General features: G+C 40.1%; 1 protein-coding gene across 2 annotated transcripts in view; it reads left to right on the top strand.

Annotated features, from left to right (window-relative positions):
- acap3a (ArfGAP with coiled-coil, ankyrin repeat and PH domains 3a) overlaps positions 1-19,196 on the top strand; it is a 118,641-nt gene that overhangs the window by 51,249 nt on the left and 48,196 nt on the right. For both annotated transcript variants that reach the window (XM_037541227.1, XM_037541226.1), the window contains exons 2-4: positions 1,256-1,313; positions 8,048-8,167; positions 10,176-10,229. In XM_037541227.1, the coding sequence (XP_037397124.1) occupies positions 1,256-1,313; positions 8,048-8,167; positions 10,176-10,229 (232 nt within the window). The remainder of the gene's footprint in view (positions 1-1,255; positions 1,314-8,047; positions 8,168-10,175; positions 10,230-19,196) is intronic.

Below are 19,196 nucleotides of genomic sequence, written 5' to 3' on the forward strand. Positions count from 1 at the left end.
TTAGCTACATTACTCCACAGCTCCAGTACAAAAGAAGACCATATTCTGGCTAACCAAGTACATTTGAAGTAAGAAGAAAACTGGGTAAATTTTAATTTTGAAGCCATGGAAGGCTTAGTCTCTGTTGGAAAAATTGATGGAATGGCAATAAATTTCTTCTTGACTTTTGTGTCTTGAAGCATCTTCATATACTATGGCAATTTTCAGAGCAGTGCCAAACTGTTAGCCTGGGTTTAGACATATTTTGACATAATTTGAAAATGCCTGTTGCCCTTAATGTTGCATGTAAATTTCATGATGAATGGGCCAAATAAAATGACCCAAAATTACTTGGTAAAAATTCTGGTTCTATTGACTTACATTAAAGGAAAATCAAGTGTTTTTCCTTCTCCTGTAAAGTGGAGATACAAGGTTTTGTTCCAACAACAGTGATATACCAATCTTTGACCAGAAGTCCAAACTACTGAGTTTTAAAGTACTGTAAGTTCACAACTGCCTATGAAAATATTGCCTCTTTTGCCATTTGGTCAGCCAGTAACCTAAAACTAATACTAGAAGAAAATGAGCCAGGCTGTACGGCACTGATTTCTGTTCTCCTTTGAATATGTACATTCCTCATCTAGCAAAGCGTGTCCATCCTGCATTCAAAATGAGGTTCTAGGTACAGCTGATGATTTAATCCAATTTCATTCAAATCTATATGAGAAGGTTATTGACAAAAACTGTTTTTGTGACAAGCAAAGACTAGAGTTTAACCGTTTTCCACAAGAATGCATTCACTGCTGCCTGGTTTCTCTAAATTTAATCATGATATAACCTCTAGGTCATGCTGATTTTTTGTCCTCATAACCCTCTGTGAGTCTTAACTGACAACTTCATCCTGTAAACAACAACAAAAAAAGATTACATCATATTAGTGTCAAAGATCAGTTTAGAAAGACACTGAATTTGCTATGGCCTAATGAAAAAAGCACAACTTTACTATTATTTGAGCAGTTACCTCTGGCAGCTGAGGTTGCCTCAGTTTACCCCTCTTTTTCTTTGTTATAAAAATCTAGTGTCTACAGGTTTTAAGGACTCACACACTTAAAAAGTCATATCTTTTTCAAACTTTTATGTTTTAGTGCCCTCACTTTTGGCAATACTTGTGTTGTATATATCAAAATGGGAAATATATACTTTCAAAGAGAAAAACTTTAAGTTTTGTGTTTAGCAGTAACGGCACCATAACTTGATCATGTTTTGTGCTTTTCAGGGCAAACATTGATGAGGTGGAGACAGAGGTGGTGGAGATTGAAGCTAAGCTAGACAAGGTAAGACATACCGATTTGGGCTTTGTGAGTTTCATGCTCTGCCTTTTGGCTCATGATATGCACCAATGCTAATTCTCTTGCTAATTGTTTCCAAGCACTGATGGAAGAATGCATATTTATATGTCCAGAGTTTGTTTCCAGGACTGTTTGCTGCCAGAAATCACATCAGTTTAAACAGAACTGTAATTACAGCACAAAAGTACTTCTATAAGCTGTTATATCATTCTTACTGTATTCTAAGGAGGCCTATGAGAGCTCCGTTAACCATATGCAGGACGTGGTTGAAGCTTAATGTGCATGTAGAGGCTTCTGCATTAGGGAATGGTGATGGTAATCCTCTTTAACTGATGTATAGTGGTTGGTATAGTGTAGTGGGTAACACCTTTGCCTTCTATGCTGTAGACTGGGGTTCAGTCCCCCACTTGGGCAAGCACCCTGCACTATACCAGTAGGAGTCCTTGGGCAAGACTCCTAACACCACCTTCGCCTACCTGTGTAAAAAATGATCAAATTGTAATGTAACTGCCAAATGCTGTAAATGAAACGCTGACTAATAAAGCTGAGTGAATTCACTCTGACATATCCTAAATAGGATAAACGTGGTTATTATTATCAGTTCAATATTAAAATTGTGCTAAATAATTACAGCTAAAACTTAACATCCCAGTTTTGGCTTATGTTCTATGGTAGTCTGTCATTTGATTACAAACAAAATAATTTCACTAATCTATATAGCCTAAAGAAACGTGAAGGAGCTAGCATTAGCAGCTAGCTGCTTCATATTAAAATTTTAACCAGCAACATGGCAACGTGGATTACGGTGTCTCTATTTCCTTTCATACTGTTTAAGAAGCTGCCTGGCATGAGAATATGGGACACACATCTGGGACAAATAACTCGAGAGACTCGTCGAAGCTAAAGTGGCTTCTTATTCGAATTTCCTTCAGTCTTTGAAAAATTTCAGACGTGAAACAACATTAAGCACCATTTTTGCTGGCCTGCTGGTCTAGTGTTATAAAGCAATATTGACATAGGTTTATTTCAAGAAGGTTCTTTTTTGTTTTTGCTATTTTCCACAATGAAAATCTTTCATATTTGCCATTGATTTTAAAAATTGCACATATTGAAAAGTGAAAGGACATTCCAGAGTAATAAGTCACTGTAAACTTACAATGATACGATTACTTGAGCAACTAAAACGGCTTTTTCAAAGAAATATGTATACATCTCTGAGAACCACTGATATAGATAGCCTAAAAATATGAGGTAGCCAGCGTCATGATCTTTACAATTTTGACTTATATCAACACTAACTGCACTTCATATCAGCCACATCATTAGCCCAGAAATTTCCAGCATCCCTGCTGTATTTATTGTGCTTTACACAACCACACACTTCTAATGAAGCCACAACATTAATCAATCCTGATGCCCAGTGTTCACTACATTTGAGTGTTTTTATGTTGATACCAGCCGTGTGGACAGCAGAGTGTCCATTAGAGCTCAGTAAGTGGCTCTGTGGGGTCTGAGTACGTTGTTAGCCTAGAATCAAGAGAGCAGATGCCTCACTAATGCTCGTGATGTCACTGGCCCATCTGTTCCTGGTAACCTTGAGTGACAGGCATCAATCTGGATTACTCCTCCTCCTCCTGCTCCTCCTTTTCCACTCCCATTTTCCAGATCACTATCAGGGCAGACCCACTTGTTACTGATGCTAATGCATGCTGGAGCCAAGTAAACGCACCATGTCTGAAGGCTATAAGTAGAGTTCTTCACTTATATGTTGAGGCGTATGCAGACGTTTGAACACATCCTCTACCGGTACTCAGCTGAAATATGACATTTTTCTGTAAATTTTAGTTACTGTCCACCACTGGTGTGTGCTCACTAGTGTGTATGTGGTGTTTCACTTCGCCGATGTGGAGGTGAAATTTCCCTGTTGTGGGACTAATAAGGGTCACTTAATCTAATCTAATTAATACAGGTATTCTGGTGAAGCGGAACGATGATAGGTTGTGGAATGAGCATCATCAGTCATGTGATTCCCAAGGCAGTTCTGGAAGTTGGAGTTCTCAAGTAGAGCTAATCCAGATGGATGTGTGACACGTGCTTTAACACGATGCACCATTCACAGGTGTTGTTCTGGATGTGTCATTCTTTTTTTTGTTTCTCCAGTTTTGCTGCTGCCTATTCCCACCTGCTAGCTAGGATGCAGGCTAGCATGAGCTTCCTCCGAGACTCGTAAAGCACTACTGCATCTTTTCAAACTGCTGCTCACTCAGTGCTATTAGTCAGCTCCACACACTTTAAAGCAAGCAGCCATGTTTGTCTAGCATCATGCTGAATGATGTGGGGAGATGGAGGGTCATCCTACCCTCCCAGAGAGAGAGTGGTCAGTCGTTCTGTCTTGGACTCCCAGCCACAGAAGCCTGCGGCATCAGGGAACTTGCAATCTTCTGAGAATAGAGCGAATCTTGTGAAGAATTAGCTTATTACAGTCATTTTATATATTTATTTTCATCCAGATGATTTTACATTATTCAAAGTGTTGATTCCAAACCTTTGAATGGTACCACAAGTTTGACTGCTTGAACATGTTTAATGAGGCATTTATAGAGTACTTAGGCTTTTTACCAATGACTTTCATTAAGAATTTAACGTTACAGTCTTTTTCAACTCGGATGCAACTCGTTCCCAGTTATAACTACGTTTTGAAATATTTATATTTTGATTTCAGATTCTCTCAGTCTTTGAATTGTAATGAGGTTTTATAACTGACCTGCATACATCACCCCATATCTGTCCACTCCTCTTCATGTGTCTTAATTAGCAAATACTGTGCAAAGCATTCTTTAGTGGTTTATTATATATACATGCCTTTCCATCCCAGACGAGTGCTTTTGGCACATTCACATTTTCTGTGCCACTTTGAAGCGAGCTTCTGTCCTCAGTCTCACGTTGTTTATTGGGTTGGCGCTGTTTTGGACTCAGAGCTGGTTTTCACATGTGGCTTATGGCTTATGTAATTATAGCACTGGACAATTAGATCAGGCAAAAGAAGACAACAGCAAACAGGATTGAGATTACACTCCTATTCCTTTCATGTGTTTACCATCATCTTGATCTGTAACCAAGGCAACAGCACAAAGTTAAAGCCTTCCCTGCTCTTCTGGTTTTAATCAGATAGCATCATATCCATTGTGCTGTAGGTTATTTTGTTTTTTTAGGTTTTACAAACAAGCATACAGTGCCAATCAAAAATTAGGAGCAGTAAAGAAATATAATGATCATTTTATAAGTACACTGGGCTTTTTTCTTTTTTGGTGTGACAATAAATACACGTTTATTATTGTTTATTATTTTATTATTATTATTATTTATTTATTAAGACTAAAAAGCCAACATATTATGAATAATGTCTCATAATGGGCAGGCGTGTAGACCTGAGTGACTTTTACAAGGGCCAGATGGTCATGGCCAGATGACTGGGTCAGAGCAAGGTGTGTGGTGCTCCCGGTCAGCATTGGTGAGTACCTACCGACAGTGGTCTGAGGGGGGACAAACCATGAACCATCAACAGGGTTTTGGCCTCCCAAAGCCAATGGTTGCGTGAGGTTACGAAGCCTGTCAGATTGCCCATGCTAACCCTTGTCCACAGTCTAAAGTGCCTGCAATGGGCACACAGTTGTCTGAGCTGGACCTTGGAGCAAGGAAAAAAGGCCATCTGGCCCAATGAGTACTGTTTTCTTTTACATCATGTGGACAGAAATTATGAATATGTCTTATAAGTTTCAAATAAATGATGGAATATCTTTTAAAAGCTCCAAATATGGATGTTTAATCCAGAACAGCCAAAAATATTTTTGTGAATCAAAGTTAGCTTAGAAGCTAACATACTAGTAGAATCCCATAGGGGTGCTAGCAGAAATGAGCATTTATGAAGAGGCAGTTTTTCTCTTTTTTGAGTTTTAACACTGATGGCCTGAACTGAAGGTTTAGCTTTGATAGTCATGGTTCACCGTTGACCGAAAAACATGAATACTGTCTCTCATGATTGCACTATACTGTGTCATCATGGTTCAGAAATGTATTTGTACTATATTGGATGTGAAATCACAACTGCAATAATAATAGTAATTGACTCGAAATATGATCTTTTGTTCATATTGTGCAGCCTTAGATGGAGCAATGCAATGTGCTGCTTGCTTATCGTGCTCAGGGAGATCTGTCTGGGTCCGCTCAGTCCCTGAATGAAACAGTCACTCTTTGCGTCAGGGGACTTGGACCAAAGTGTGAGAAATAAAGTGATTTGACTTTCCCTGGCTGAGAATTTTCTCCGGGCTCCAGCATGCTGTGCCACGGTGCAGGCGAACATGATTAGAACCAAGTGCAGAGTGAGAGAGGAAAGAAGAAAGGATCCAAAAAGCCGAAAACAAAAGAAACAGAACGAGAGAAATAAGCAGTGTAAATCAAAACACTCTGGAGTTCTGGTTTGAGTTAGATGTGTAACAATGTAGGCCACAGCTCAGGCTCCAGAGAGTGACGACTGTTGTATGCGTACAGTCTCACACATGCGGACCACCTGAGAATGTGTCTCATGCACACCCGGGACCCGGGGTGATAATTGAGGTCATAAAACAAACATGCAGCCACATGAGACGGCGCTGTGTAAAGACTGTGGGTTAGTGGCATGTGGAGAAAGTGGGAAACTGTTACTGTGGCCTTCACATGTGGGAACTTAATTGGCACATTAGTGAAAGGAGTTCTAACGCGGATGAAACGGCACCTGTCGCATGCGTGTGTATTTGTGCGTATGTGTGTACAATACTGTGCAAATGTCAGAGACCACCCTTCATTTACTCAATTTCCAGTTTTTCAGGAGATATTTCTGAGGAGGTTATGTATGAGATAATCCACTTGCATAAGGAAGGAGAAAGTAAAAAGAAAATAAGAGAAAAAAAAGAGTTTCCAAAGCTGGAGTTCAAAAAATGGGACTTCTAACAAGTGTGCAAAATCCGATAGACCACCAAAACCAAAAAATGTACTCAAATGGGAAATTTCGACGTAGTTCTGTGAGATAGATTTCATTCATTTCGAGGCATTCAGAGTCATTTGTTATATAAAAAATAAGGGGCTGAAAGAGTAAATAGAAATTTTGTGAGAGTAAAAGTCCATCCATCCATTTTCTAAGCCGCTTCTCCGTCAGGGTCGCAGGAGCCTATCCCAGCAGTCATCAGGCGGAAGGCAGGATACACCCTGGACAGGTCGCCAGTCCATCGCAGGGCAGACAGACAGACAGACACAGACAGTCACTCACACACAGGGGCAATTTAGCATGTCCAATTGGCCTGACTGCATGTTTTTGGACTGTGGGAGGAAACCGGAGAACCTGGAGGAAACCCACGCAGACACGGGGAGAACATGCAAACTCCACACAGAGAGGACCCTGGTCACCCGGCAGGGGAATCGAACCCAGGCTCTCCTTGCTGTGAGGCGACAGCGCTAGCCACCATGCTGCCCGATAGTAAAAGTATAACAAAGAAAATAAATAAGACCAAATAAAATAATTATTAAAACCTAAACATTAAGACAAATAACATTAATAAATCAAAGCAGTCAAATAAAAGGATTAGGCACATTAGTAATAAGAATAAATAAAATGGTAAAAAGATGAAGTGAAAACAAAGACAATAATTTAATGAAATCATTAAAAAAAACTACATCAAATAAATAACACCAGCAGTAATTGTAATAACACACACACACACACACACACACACACACACACATTTTCTAAGCCGCTCCTTCTGGGTCGCAGGGGGAGCTGGAGCCTATCCCAGCTGTCATTGGGTGGAAGGCAGGATACACCCTGGACAGGTCGCCAGTCCATTGCAGGACAGACAGACAGACATATACATGCACACACACACTCACACTTAGGAGCAATTTAGCGTGTCCAATCGGCCTGACTGCATGCCGGAGGAAAAGCAGACACCGGGAGAACATGCAAACCCCAAACAGAAAGGACCCTGGTCGGCCGTCCAGGGAATCAAACCCAGGCCCTTCTTGCTGTGAGGCAACCACACCACTAACCCTAACCCACAATGCAATTATAGCCACTTTCTAGCCAACCTATATGTGTTCAGCTTTCAGATGTAATGTTGATGGTAAAATAGTGGTAGAAAACGTGTTTTCTTTGGGACCTGTTTTACCTAACAACTGCGTTTACCCCTCTGCCATGAATGGATTTTAAAAGATACATTTTAGGCCAAAGTCCTTTTACAAAACTATGGCAAAACAATGTCACAGACCACAGACCACTTCAAACCATTTCATTTTCTGTGAGGGAGCTTCAAGGACATTCAGATGTCTGGTTCCTATCAGCAGAAACTATCCCTGTAGATTTCTTTGAAAAACTGAAAGCAAGTCTCCTGAAAAGAAAGGAAGCTGTAATAAAGGCAAAAGCTGGACAAACAGGTGGTCAGAATTTTCAGCTTGGTGATAAAATTTCTGTATAAGTCGGACCGTAGTCTGTTTCTGTGTAGCTGGTCTATGTATAATGCAAACCTCATAGAGTGCAGGTCTGAGGGGGTTAGCTACCTGGTAAAAAGACATATAAGATACAAGTCTGTGTTTATGCTGAATGATGATAAATATCATTTTTGCAGTATGCAAATTGGATCAGTGTGGAGTATTAATCTCTCACTTCTCTCTCTCCCTCTCTCTCTCTGTAGCTGGTGAAGCTATGCAGTGGAATGATTGAAGCGGGGAAGGCGTACGTCAGCGCCAACAAGCTTTTCGTCAATGGCATTCGAGACTTGTCTCAGCAGTGCAAGAAGGACGAAATGATATCGGTGAGTGTGTGTGTGTGTGTGTGTGTGTGTGTGTGTGTGTGTGTGTGTGTGTGTGTGTGTGTGTTTGGTGATGTACAGTGCCAGTCAAAAGTCTGGATACTCTAAAACTGTGATATTATGCTGAAGTATGCTAAATAGCATCTGCTCTCCTGGTCAGTTAAATGTGGCTTCTGTTTAAAATAAATAATATGATGTTTAAGTGGCGCAACGTCTGTTCTCATATTCTAATGGCTGATTCTGCCATTTCTTTTTGCTAATTTCTGCATAATTCAGTGGTTGAAGTGTCATTCAGAGTGGTTTGATCTGAAATGGGTAATTGCAGAGTCAGGTTTTTTAACCATTTTATTTACTAACCTGCACATCTTCTGAGTAAGTCTAAAAAAGTTTTTTTGGGACTATTTTGCTGCTCAATATCCTGCATGTACCTCTCAGCCATTCATGGATTTTGAAGAATATGTTTTAGGCCTCAAAAACTAATCTCAAAACTATTGCTAGGCTGTTTCAGTGAGGGTGATTCTGTAAAGCTCTCTAGAAATAAAGCATTTCACTTCAAACCACTCTGAATGACTGTTTACATCTTAATGAATTTTGCAGAAATCTTGAAAATTTCTTGGAATTCCCTTGTAACTAGCCTATTGTACAGCTGAAAAGCAGGCAAACGGTTTATTTTGTCACAGTGTGCTCATAGATGTTTTCTTATTTTTACTATTTTTTTCCATTTTAAAACAATAATGAAGATACTGAACCTGTGACACAACTCATGATTATTAGCTTTCTACATTCTTGGCATTCTCTCAGTCAGCTTCGTAAGGATCCACCTGGGACAATTTTCCAACAGGACTGAAGAAGATACACATACATTCAGACCTCATTAGCTGCTACTTTCGGGGGGCATTTAATAAATCACTATTTATGTTTGCCTGAAGTCCTGTTTGAGCTGGGTATGTTTACAAGAGGAGGTCCAGTAATGTAATTTGTGCTTGACTCGACTGGCCAATTCATACAGGATAAAAGATCTGTGTAATTTCCCCACATTACCCTTATTACATTACCCACATTATTATCATCATGTGGAGGTTTATGTCAGCATTAGGTGACAGGTGCCACACTTCCCAAAAGTAACAGCCTGTTGTGTGGCTGAAAGGAAGATAGAGTAAAATTAGGCTAGTAAAGTGGCTTCATTCAGCTTATTAAATGTCATCCAACAAGAAAATTCCTTCTCCCTGAAGCCTAGTGGATCTCCATCACTCAAATTACAGCACCTCCACAGGATAAACTAATCCAGGTCTAATAAGACTTTAGTAACATAGTTCATGAAGTTAAGCCAAAGCCTTTCGAAGTGTAATCTGGAAAAGCTGACAATTCTTCCTTTAGCCAGGTATTAATGACGATTTTGACTAATACTGTACATTAACATCAACATTAGCTTTATCCTGCCCCTCTATGCTTCTCTCTAGCAGTGCTGCTAGCTTTGCTAACATCCCTGATTTTAACTTGCCACGCCTTTAGTCAGTGAGAATCAGGCCCAACGTCCTGCATACAGCCAAGATCCTCCAGTCTCCTCAAACTCTGCGCCAGTACTGGCAGACTGTTTGCCGCCGCCGCCTGTGAGTGGTATTAAAGGTTGTCTTGGCTGGCCTGTTTGTCTAACGCCAAGGATCTTATTAAAGTCTGCCATGCTAGTTGCGTTTTCCATTGTAAAAACATTTCCATTTCGCCAAATCCTGCTGCGTGTGTTGCAGGAACTCTATCACAATGCATGTCTTCTAGCCTCCTCCGTCTGAAATTGTTGATCAATAAGAATAATTGTGTCCTGCCTTCACCAAGCAAACAATTCGTATCTATTCATTTCAGCGAAGGTTGTAATAGCAAATTTAGGTGATGCGTTTGCCATTTTCATAGTTTAAAGCTGCCATTTTCTGGTTCATTTTGTGATATATGTACAATACCTAAATCGTTTCTGGTGTTTTTGGAGATAATGACTGTTTTCTCAATTTGCTGCTTGCAGGAATGCCTGGAAAAGTGTGGTGAGAGTCTGCAGGAAATAGTGAACTACCACATGGTATGTCCTTCTCTTTTCCTCTTCCCATAACAGGACAGTCTGGGCGGACCACCTCATAATTGCTCTGTCCACACTGTGCCCACAAATGCGATTGGATAAGCTTTATGGCAGAAGTGCAGTTCAACCTAGGCAATTATGGCACTCTTTGTTTTGAGGCGCTGCTTTACATTGAGTTTACAGTTTAAAATGCTACCAAGCTGAACTGTGCTGTGTATGCAGGTAGTTGAAACTAGGCAGGTTAGAAGCAGCATCAGCAGATTTTCTATCATGTTTATATGGAATTCGGGCTATTTGTGTAAATTTGAGTCTGAATGATTCATTAGTTGAGATGCAGTTAAAGCCATTCAGAGTGTTTGGATGTGAAATTACACATTTACAGTGGCAATGATTAGAACCAGGTGTCACAACGTCTGCTTCTCAAATACAGCCATTTTATTTACTATCCAAACCACCAGTGTACCTACATGTGTCTTCTGAGTTTCAGCATGTAATGTTAATAAGAGTCCTTTAAGAACCATTTGACCTGCGTGTACTTCAGTAAATTCTTAAAACTGTCCTAAATCATTGTCTCAGACATTCAGCAGCACTTTCATGTACTCACATTCTGTGAGGGAGCTTTTAGTGACATTAAGTGCTCATAATTATTGAAGATGCAAGAAGTAGAGGTCGTAAAGGTGGATGACTTCAAATATCTTGGGTCAACCATCCAGAGCAATGGACAGTGTAGAAAAGAGGTGAAGAAGAGGGTGCAGGCAGGATGGAGTGGGTGGAGACGGGTGTCAGGGCTGATGTTTGACAGAAGGATAGCAGCAAGAGTGAAAGGGAAGGTTTATAAGACAGTAGTGCGTCCTGCTATGATGTACGGTTTGGAGACTGTGGCTCTGTCTAAAAGACAGGAGGCTGAGCTGGAGGTGGCGGAGATGAAGATGCTGAGATTTTCGTTGGGAGTGACAAGGCTGGACGAGATTAGAAATGAGCAGATCAGAGGGACAGTGAAGGTGGAGCAGTTTGGAGATAAAGCCAGAGAGGCCAGGTTGAGATGGTTTGGACATGTGTTGAGGAGGAATAGTGGATATATTGGGCAAAGAATGTTGGAGATGGAGCTGCCGGGTAGAAGGAGAAGAGGCAGACCTCAGAGAAGGTTTATGGATGTAGTGAAGGTGGACATGGAGATGGTTGGTGTAAAAGTAGAGGAGGCAATGGATAGGGCAAGATGGAGGCAGATGATCCGCTGTGGCGACCCCTATAGGGAGCAGTCGAAAGAAGAAGAAGAAGTGCTCATAATTATACAACAATCAATCTGTCCTAACAGTGTGACCTTCTACACATGCGGCTTGTAGCTTGACTTTACTGATGCAAATGTCAGGCTGCAGTAAATGGTCATGTTCAGTGTTAAATTAGCTTGCTTTAACAGCTGAATTAGCTGATTAGCTTTATGATCATGTTTTTACACATGCAAAATAAGAACCAATCAAAATCAGTAATGCATGTCAAATTTGTGTGTTTCAGCTCATTAAGCTGAATTGTAATTTTACCAATTCTGTAAAGCTCATCCAAAGTAGTAATAGTTTCTGTCTCCATCCACACTGAAAACGCATCTTTATCTAAATGCTATCAGCTGGAAAGGTTTGAAAACCCTGTTTTGTTGTTGAAGTGTGGATGGAGAGACACTGGAGACTTTCAGAAATGTGGATTCCTTGACACCATGAAGATCAGCCAATGTCCCTCGGCTGTTTTTGAATAATAAACACGTCCCTCTGCATGGAGCAATATTATATTAATGTGCAGCATGCAGAGGAACATATTTTTGAATAATAAGCATGTTCCTATTCATGAAACCCCACCAATTTCCCTCTGCTGTTGAATAATAAACATGCTCCTCTGTGTGCTGCTATATTGCTTTTATGTGCAACACAAGTGCTGTTACCTAAAATGGTCAGCTTACAGCCCTACATTAGTTTCACCCAGAATACCAGTTATGCATTGATGAACATTTGCCTATGCTCAAACATCAAAATGAGTCAGCTCACATCCCCACACATCCACAAAGGCGGACAGGACCATTTGAACCCCTTTGTTAGGACTGTTTCTCTAGCTACTAAGTGAAAGTAGGTTAACACATCATCTACAGGAAACACATCTGTACATTGTACTACCCAATTGCTGTTTATTTGCTGAATTAAAAAAAAACTACATATTACATTATATACATTACCGGATATGTGAATACAGTTTGTTAAAAACGGGATATTTGAATAGCAGAAGTGATTAATGTCCATTTCTAGCTGAAGGTGGAGCTGAAAAGACAGTCCTGATCCACACAAACATGGTATTATAAATGAGGTTAATGGCTCTGGTCAGCAGAGGAAGAGAAAAGCAGTGACCTCGCCTGACCCATGCTGTTACATACAATGCTGTGTGTGCTAGCGGGTAACGGAACAATAAATAGTCACTCATACACAAAAGAACACATGCACTGCTCGTATGTTAGAGTAAAATAACTTAATGGAAGTAAATTTTAGTGCTGTTCTCCCAGGTACTATAATTACTCTGTACTTTATACCGTCTAGAACAGTGGTTCCCAACCGTTCACAATTCATGACCCACACAACCCACCATAAACGCTTTCACAAGAAGATTTAACTTACTTGATTGTTTGTCATGTAGACAAATATAACACAATGTAGCCCGTCAAATTTCATTCTGTACAATCTTGCAACACAACGAATGCTAAAATTATATATGAAAAATTTCTGTTTGTGTTTCTGTTTGAATGTGAAATAACTTCAACATGTAACAGTAACACACAACCTCGAGTGTGCTATTGTTTTTATACAACAGGTAAATAAATAAAGTAAGAAATTAATAAACGTGGCGTTTAATAGGTTTTAATGTTGGCAATTCTTCCCGCCAAATTATAGTTCCTTGAAAAGCAGCTTGTTGCTACACCAGAGTAATGAGCTCCACTCACTCGCTGCTCAGCCGGCAGTTCCCTCTCCAGCTCCTTACACTAAATTCTGAAACTGTCGTCACCACTGAGCAGCTTTTTTGTTTTTTATTGCAGTTTTATGGCTCAGTCTGATTTGGTCAGACTCTGAAGCTGCGACTACACGTTTGACGAATGGTATTTGGTTCATTTCTGGCTGATTCCAGGTTGTTTAGCTGTTCTTCTGTCACAGCTGCCAACTGAAAAGCTGCTCAGTGGTGATGACAGTTTGTGAATTTAGTGTGGTCTCATCTTTAGAGTCTGACCAAATCGGCTGTCAATCAAATGTGATCTTCAAAGTATCAGTTTGTTGTTTGTGGCAAAGTAAAAAGTGAAAACTTTCAAATGGCTTGAGCGTCTCCTGCAGCTGTCAAAATCGTTGCTTAGCAACAGCGTCTTAGCGGAGTGATAGTTATGGCAAAATAACAGCACGGTTAGAACGTTTCTAAACCAATCAGCTCGTGTGGCCGTTGCATAAAGATGAATGAATTCCATCAAATTCAGTCAAAAAAGAAACGTCCATTGACTTGCACTGAAAATAGATACACATCTAGCTATGTCGATTATGTGGCTCATGCATTTTTCCAGATTAGTCACTGAGCGTGACCTTAATAAGTAATTTTGGAAATAATTATCCCAACAATAATATTTTATGTAATAAAATTTTGCCAATTAAAAAATGACTGCGAACAGCCCTCTAGCAGTACCACCATGGCCCACTGATGGCTGCAGCCCAAAGGATGAAAACCATTGTTCTAGAAGGTAATGTTGTTTTAAATGCGTTCATTTTTAGTTTTTATCATTGCATGTAGAAAGTGTTTTAATGTTTATCAAGCACGAAATACAAAGGAAATAAAATGGAAATTGCCAGTGAGAGCAGTAACTGTTTCCTGAATGGTTTTTAACCTTGACAGTTGATGTCCTATGTCAAGCATTATTCATCATATCAGTTTAAAAATGATATTCTTGTTTTGCCACCTGTCACTGATGCTCCCTGATTCTGCAGTTCACTTGGAAGTCATCACATTCTTTATTTTAGCTCAGGTTTACAGTGAGGCGAAGGCAGCTGACTGTCATGGGGGTATGAAAAGCTACAGTTTAAGAAATAGACTACCATGACTGCAAAGCCTAGTGAAAATAAAGCAATAAGTCAGTAGAATAATTGAATGAAATAAAATACAGGAAAATGTTACAAAAAAGAAAATAAAACAACAGAAAATGTTAAGAAAATGATTAAAACAAACAACCAGGGACGGATTATGGTCTCATGAGGCCCCTGGGGGGGGGCTTTTATAGAGAGATAAAAAGACCCAAGAAGTGAGATTAAACAATATTTCACATTGATGTTTGTGTAAGATTTGAAATTTTGAAATTCTTCTATTTTCTTTCAAGTCAAATCGACTCAGTGCAAAAACAGAAGCAGTCCAACATAAATGGGTTAAAAGCTAACATCCCATTTGAATGGCAACAACAGTCACTTACACTTATTACAGTTACTGTGAGGGATTTGAATGTGATGGTTTATGAATGGGGCCCTCTTTCTCTTCAGCGGAGCTAAATGAGTATGAAAAGTCAGCGCTACATCAAGACACTAGCACAGTGCAGCCGGAGCCCTGTGTGAGCTGCAGCTGCTTTAGATGTGTCTCTGCATGGGCAAGCGTCCAGACACATAACGGCCAATTCCACAGCAGCCGCCGTCGTCACGGCCTCGGGGCTTTATTCTCCCCTCTCGTCTGCCCGTGTGAACGCACATGGCAGCATACACACATACCCTGGCTAACAAATGCCATAGGAACGCTTCACATGCATAGTGTGTCTTAAAGGGATGGTCTGGAAACATTAAATCTACACAGATGTCTAGGCCAAAAAAATATTAGCTTAGCGTGAATTTACAGCAGCCTTTTAAAGCCCCATCTACTCATTTTCATGATTTTTATCCATTTTCTGTAGATTTTGTGATGTTTTACTATGAACTGGTAGATAAAAAAATTCTGTTGGTGTTTTCTTGCGAGAGATTTTTGAAATGACTGTTTTATGCTGTTTTCTTTGGTTCGCTTTGAGCTGTTTAAATATTAAAACAATATTTTAAACATTTAAAACCATGTTGATGGGCTCTAGAATCTAGAACATCTGACATCTGAATTAGATTGGCCTTAATTGTAATGTACTCGAAGTGTAGACTGTATTATCAACATTAATGCAAACACTGGATCATATTCTGTATCGACAGATACTGGACGTTAAAGAACTCGTGGGGTGGGGGTGGGGGGGCAGGGTGTTGGGGGTGCCTAGATAGCAAGCGGCTAGTTCAAAACAGTAAATTCACTGAACGTGAGAAAGCAGGTAGAGCTGTATACTGTCTATACTGCCTGAGACTTCAGTGACGATGAAAACAGCAGTGAGGAGTCCAAGTTGCATTCAAGGCTTAGAGGGCCTTTCTTGTTTATCGTTATTTATTAATGCTCCTACATTCCTCTGAAAAGCCATTATTGGAGAATTTAAAGTGTTGGCTGCTCTGAAGGCTGTTATAAAAGCCTTTATAACATTGTGGAATGTCCTGTTTTTCTTCATCAGAAAAAAATGAAATTAGCAGCATTTTCTTCTTAACAGTGTGACTCATTTGTGATAGGACGACAGGAAGGAAGGAAGCAAGGAGTGCTAAAAAATGATGTGAAAAATGAGATGAAGGGGTAAAGGGCAAGTGAAATGGTGGAGAAGTGTTACACTGGGTTTTTTTCTCTGGGATTTTATGTCATAAGACATTTCCGGAAAAGTGTTTACCCAAAATTTTGAGATTTTTGTCTAAATGACAAAAAGAGAGGATGCAGTTGTGGTTCTGATGGGATGAGCTACTGTTCTCTCTCTCTCTCTCTCTCTCTCTCTCTCTCTCTCTCTCGATCTCTCTCTCTCTCTCTCTCTCTCTCTCTCTCTCTCTCTCTCTCTCTCTTTCTCTTTATCACTCAGAAGAGCCCTCATTTTATTACATTTTGATAGGGTGTTAGATAGATAGACAGACAGACAGACAAAGAGACAGACGGATTGATTGATACATTGATTGATCAGTTGATTATTAAATAGGCTGACAGACAGATAGACAGAGAGTTGGATAGATAGATACAGTATCTCACAAAAGTGAGTACACCCCTCACATTTCTTCAAATAGTTTATTATAGCTTTTCATATTTTATTATATCTTTTCTTGGGAATTGTGCACCAAGTGTCAATATTTTTGTGTGACCACCATTATTATTATTATCTAGCACTGCCTTAACCTCTGGATATAACATTGAACATGTGGAGTCAACTTCTTTGGTCGACCCTGGCGAGGCCTGTTTGGAGTGGAACCTGTCCTGGAAAACTGCTGTATGACCTTGCCCACCATGCTACAGTTCAGTTTCAGGGTATTAGCAATCTTCATATAGCCTAGGCCGTCTTTGTGGAGAGGAACAATTCTATTTCTCACGTCCTCAGAGAGTTTTTTGCCATGAGGTGCCATGTTGGATATCCAGTGGCCAGTATGAGTGAATCGTACCCAAAACACCAAATTTAACAGGCCTGCTCCCCATTCACACCTGGAACCTTGTAACTCTAACGAGTCACATGACACCAGGGAGGGACAACAACACAATTGGGCACATATTGGACATCTTGTGTTGCTATTTAGACATTAATGGCTGTGTGTTGGGTTATACAGTACAAGCTGTACACTGACTACTTTGGTATATCCAATTTTCATTTCTGTAGTTTTGTCCCATGAAAAGCTATAATAAAATATTTGCAGAAATGTGAGGGGTGTACTCGCTTTTGCGAGATACTGTAATATATGTAATATATGTGGCCGGGTGACCAGGGTTCTTTCTGAGTTTGCATGTTTTCCCCATGTCTGTGTGGGTTTCCTCTGGGTACTCCGGTTTCCTCCCACAGTCTAAAGACATGTAGTCAGGCCAATTGGACATGCTAAATTATCCCTAGGTGTGAATGTGTCTGTCTGTCTGTCCTGTGATGGACTGGCAACCTGTCTAGGGTGTATCCTGCCTTCCTCCCAATGACCGCTGGGATAGGCTCCAGCAGTTTTTGTCCTGACAACAACAATATTCATATGCACACTATTTGTTTTTCTAGGCTTATATAGAAAATGCTGACTGTGCATGTGAGCTTAGCAGCATGGCTAAATACTCACTTAGCACCCAGCAGTTGATTAAAATCCAGTCGGGCGGACGGTAGAGTACACATTGTAAAGTGGCCTCTCTCTTTCGCTGCTTAAGTGTAAGACACATGGCAGACTGTGCTGGCAGAGTGACCGCTTCACGCCTTCTTCACGCTTGCTGCTTCAGCTGAGACCAGTCCAAGCAGCAATTTAGCCTTAGCTTCTGTTATCACAGCATGTGAAAGCACTCACTCTGTACTTCATGAAATGAGGAGAATTTCCATTTTAAGTGCAGATTTTTAATGTGTCCATACCACATTTGTGTTTATAAGCAGAAGATAAGAGCCTTTATTATTATCACTTTATCTGAAAGTGATAAACGTCATTGTGATTGAATGAAAATCCAGGCTCTACATTTTGCCACAAGAAAGTTCTGAAAGTACTGACTCTGTCCTGACAACACAGAATATACATTGAATGTATGTAATGTAAACTTAACGTGAATATAATTTGCTACATAACCAACAATTAAATTATGCCACTGTGTTAAACAATCAGTTCAATGTATAACAAGAGGATCTCAGACACGTCACCCACATGTATCTTTTTGTACTATAAGCTGGCAACAACTGTTGGGATTTGTTAGTTCTGTTGTGACTGGCTATCTGAATGTCTGTGTGAATGGACAGTAGGGTTTAATGGTCTGATCGGAAATATGCTGTTGTAAGTAGTTGCCTGCTTAACAATAAGCCTCTCAGAGTGAGTTATAGCCAATTGACTGAAAAAAGTTTACGCCATCTTTAAGTTACTTAAGAACTTCCTTGGAAGCATTTAGTGGCACTTCAGTGAGATTTTCTGGAGTGTTTGCATATAACAATTTGTTTCCTGCAGTCCCATTTTCAGAACCTCCTGACTGTACGTCATACAAAAACAGTGGCCTGTAGTTGGTTATTTGGCATGTCAATCTGACCCCTCTTTCCTGTCAAAAACCTTGTTCAGACAGGTTTAGTTTTACATGGGGAGGTGGGGTAATGTCATTTTCTCAGTGATTTTAGTTCTGTACCAATTTGCCATGTCAGTCATTTTTACCGACTGCACGCTCCCACATCAGTAAAGCCTTTTACCTTCTGTATATCAAGTGGAAGAAATAGCCTCGGTTTATATTAATCCCCTGTGAATCGACATGTCAGTGAAATGCCACCATATTCTGTGGAAAAGGAGCACTGGAAGGGCACTTGAAGCGGCTACTTGTGTTCTCTGTGGCTAAAATCAGTTATATGTGCTGTCCTACATCAGACGTTGCACTCTGAACATTAAAAAATTACAGATTGTTTTTTTTTTTTATTTTATGGTATGATGTTGATTGTTGGCTGTGAACTCCAAAGCTAACGATGATGCTGATGACACACTGCACTTCACTTAAGACAGCAAAGTAAATGGTTAGGGTAAGTAAAATAATGGCTAAATTAAATGTTTTGATGTGTTTCCTTCTGTTTTCTGGAGTGAAGGCAGTGCGTAAATCGAGTAGCCACTCCCATCTCTGATTTCTTATCTTGTGCATACTAATCATAAACATTACATTGCATCACCCCACCACCCTATGGAAAACGAATCCCTTCCAAACAGCAGTAAAGTATAATTGGCCTTGTTGAGCGATGAAATACACTGGATTCTGTGATGAGAAGCAATATGTTTGCTTGCCAGACTAGCAAGACAACAATAATGCCTTCAGATTTGAAAGGGTTAAATGCAGTAAACACTATTACATTGACCAGAGAGTGTGTGAGTGTGTGAGTGTGTGTTTGTTTAGCTCACACAAATCTATATATCTTCC

Source organism: Pygocentrus nattereri, chromosome 9 (assembly GCF_015220715.1).
Source record: "Pygocentrus nattereri isolate fPygNat1 chromosome 9, fPygNat1.pri, whole genome shotgun sequence".
NCBI classification, from domain to species: Eukaryota; Metazoa; Chordata; class Actinopteri; order Characiformes; family Serrasalmidae; genus Pygocentrus; species Pygocentrus nattereri.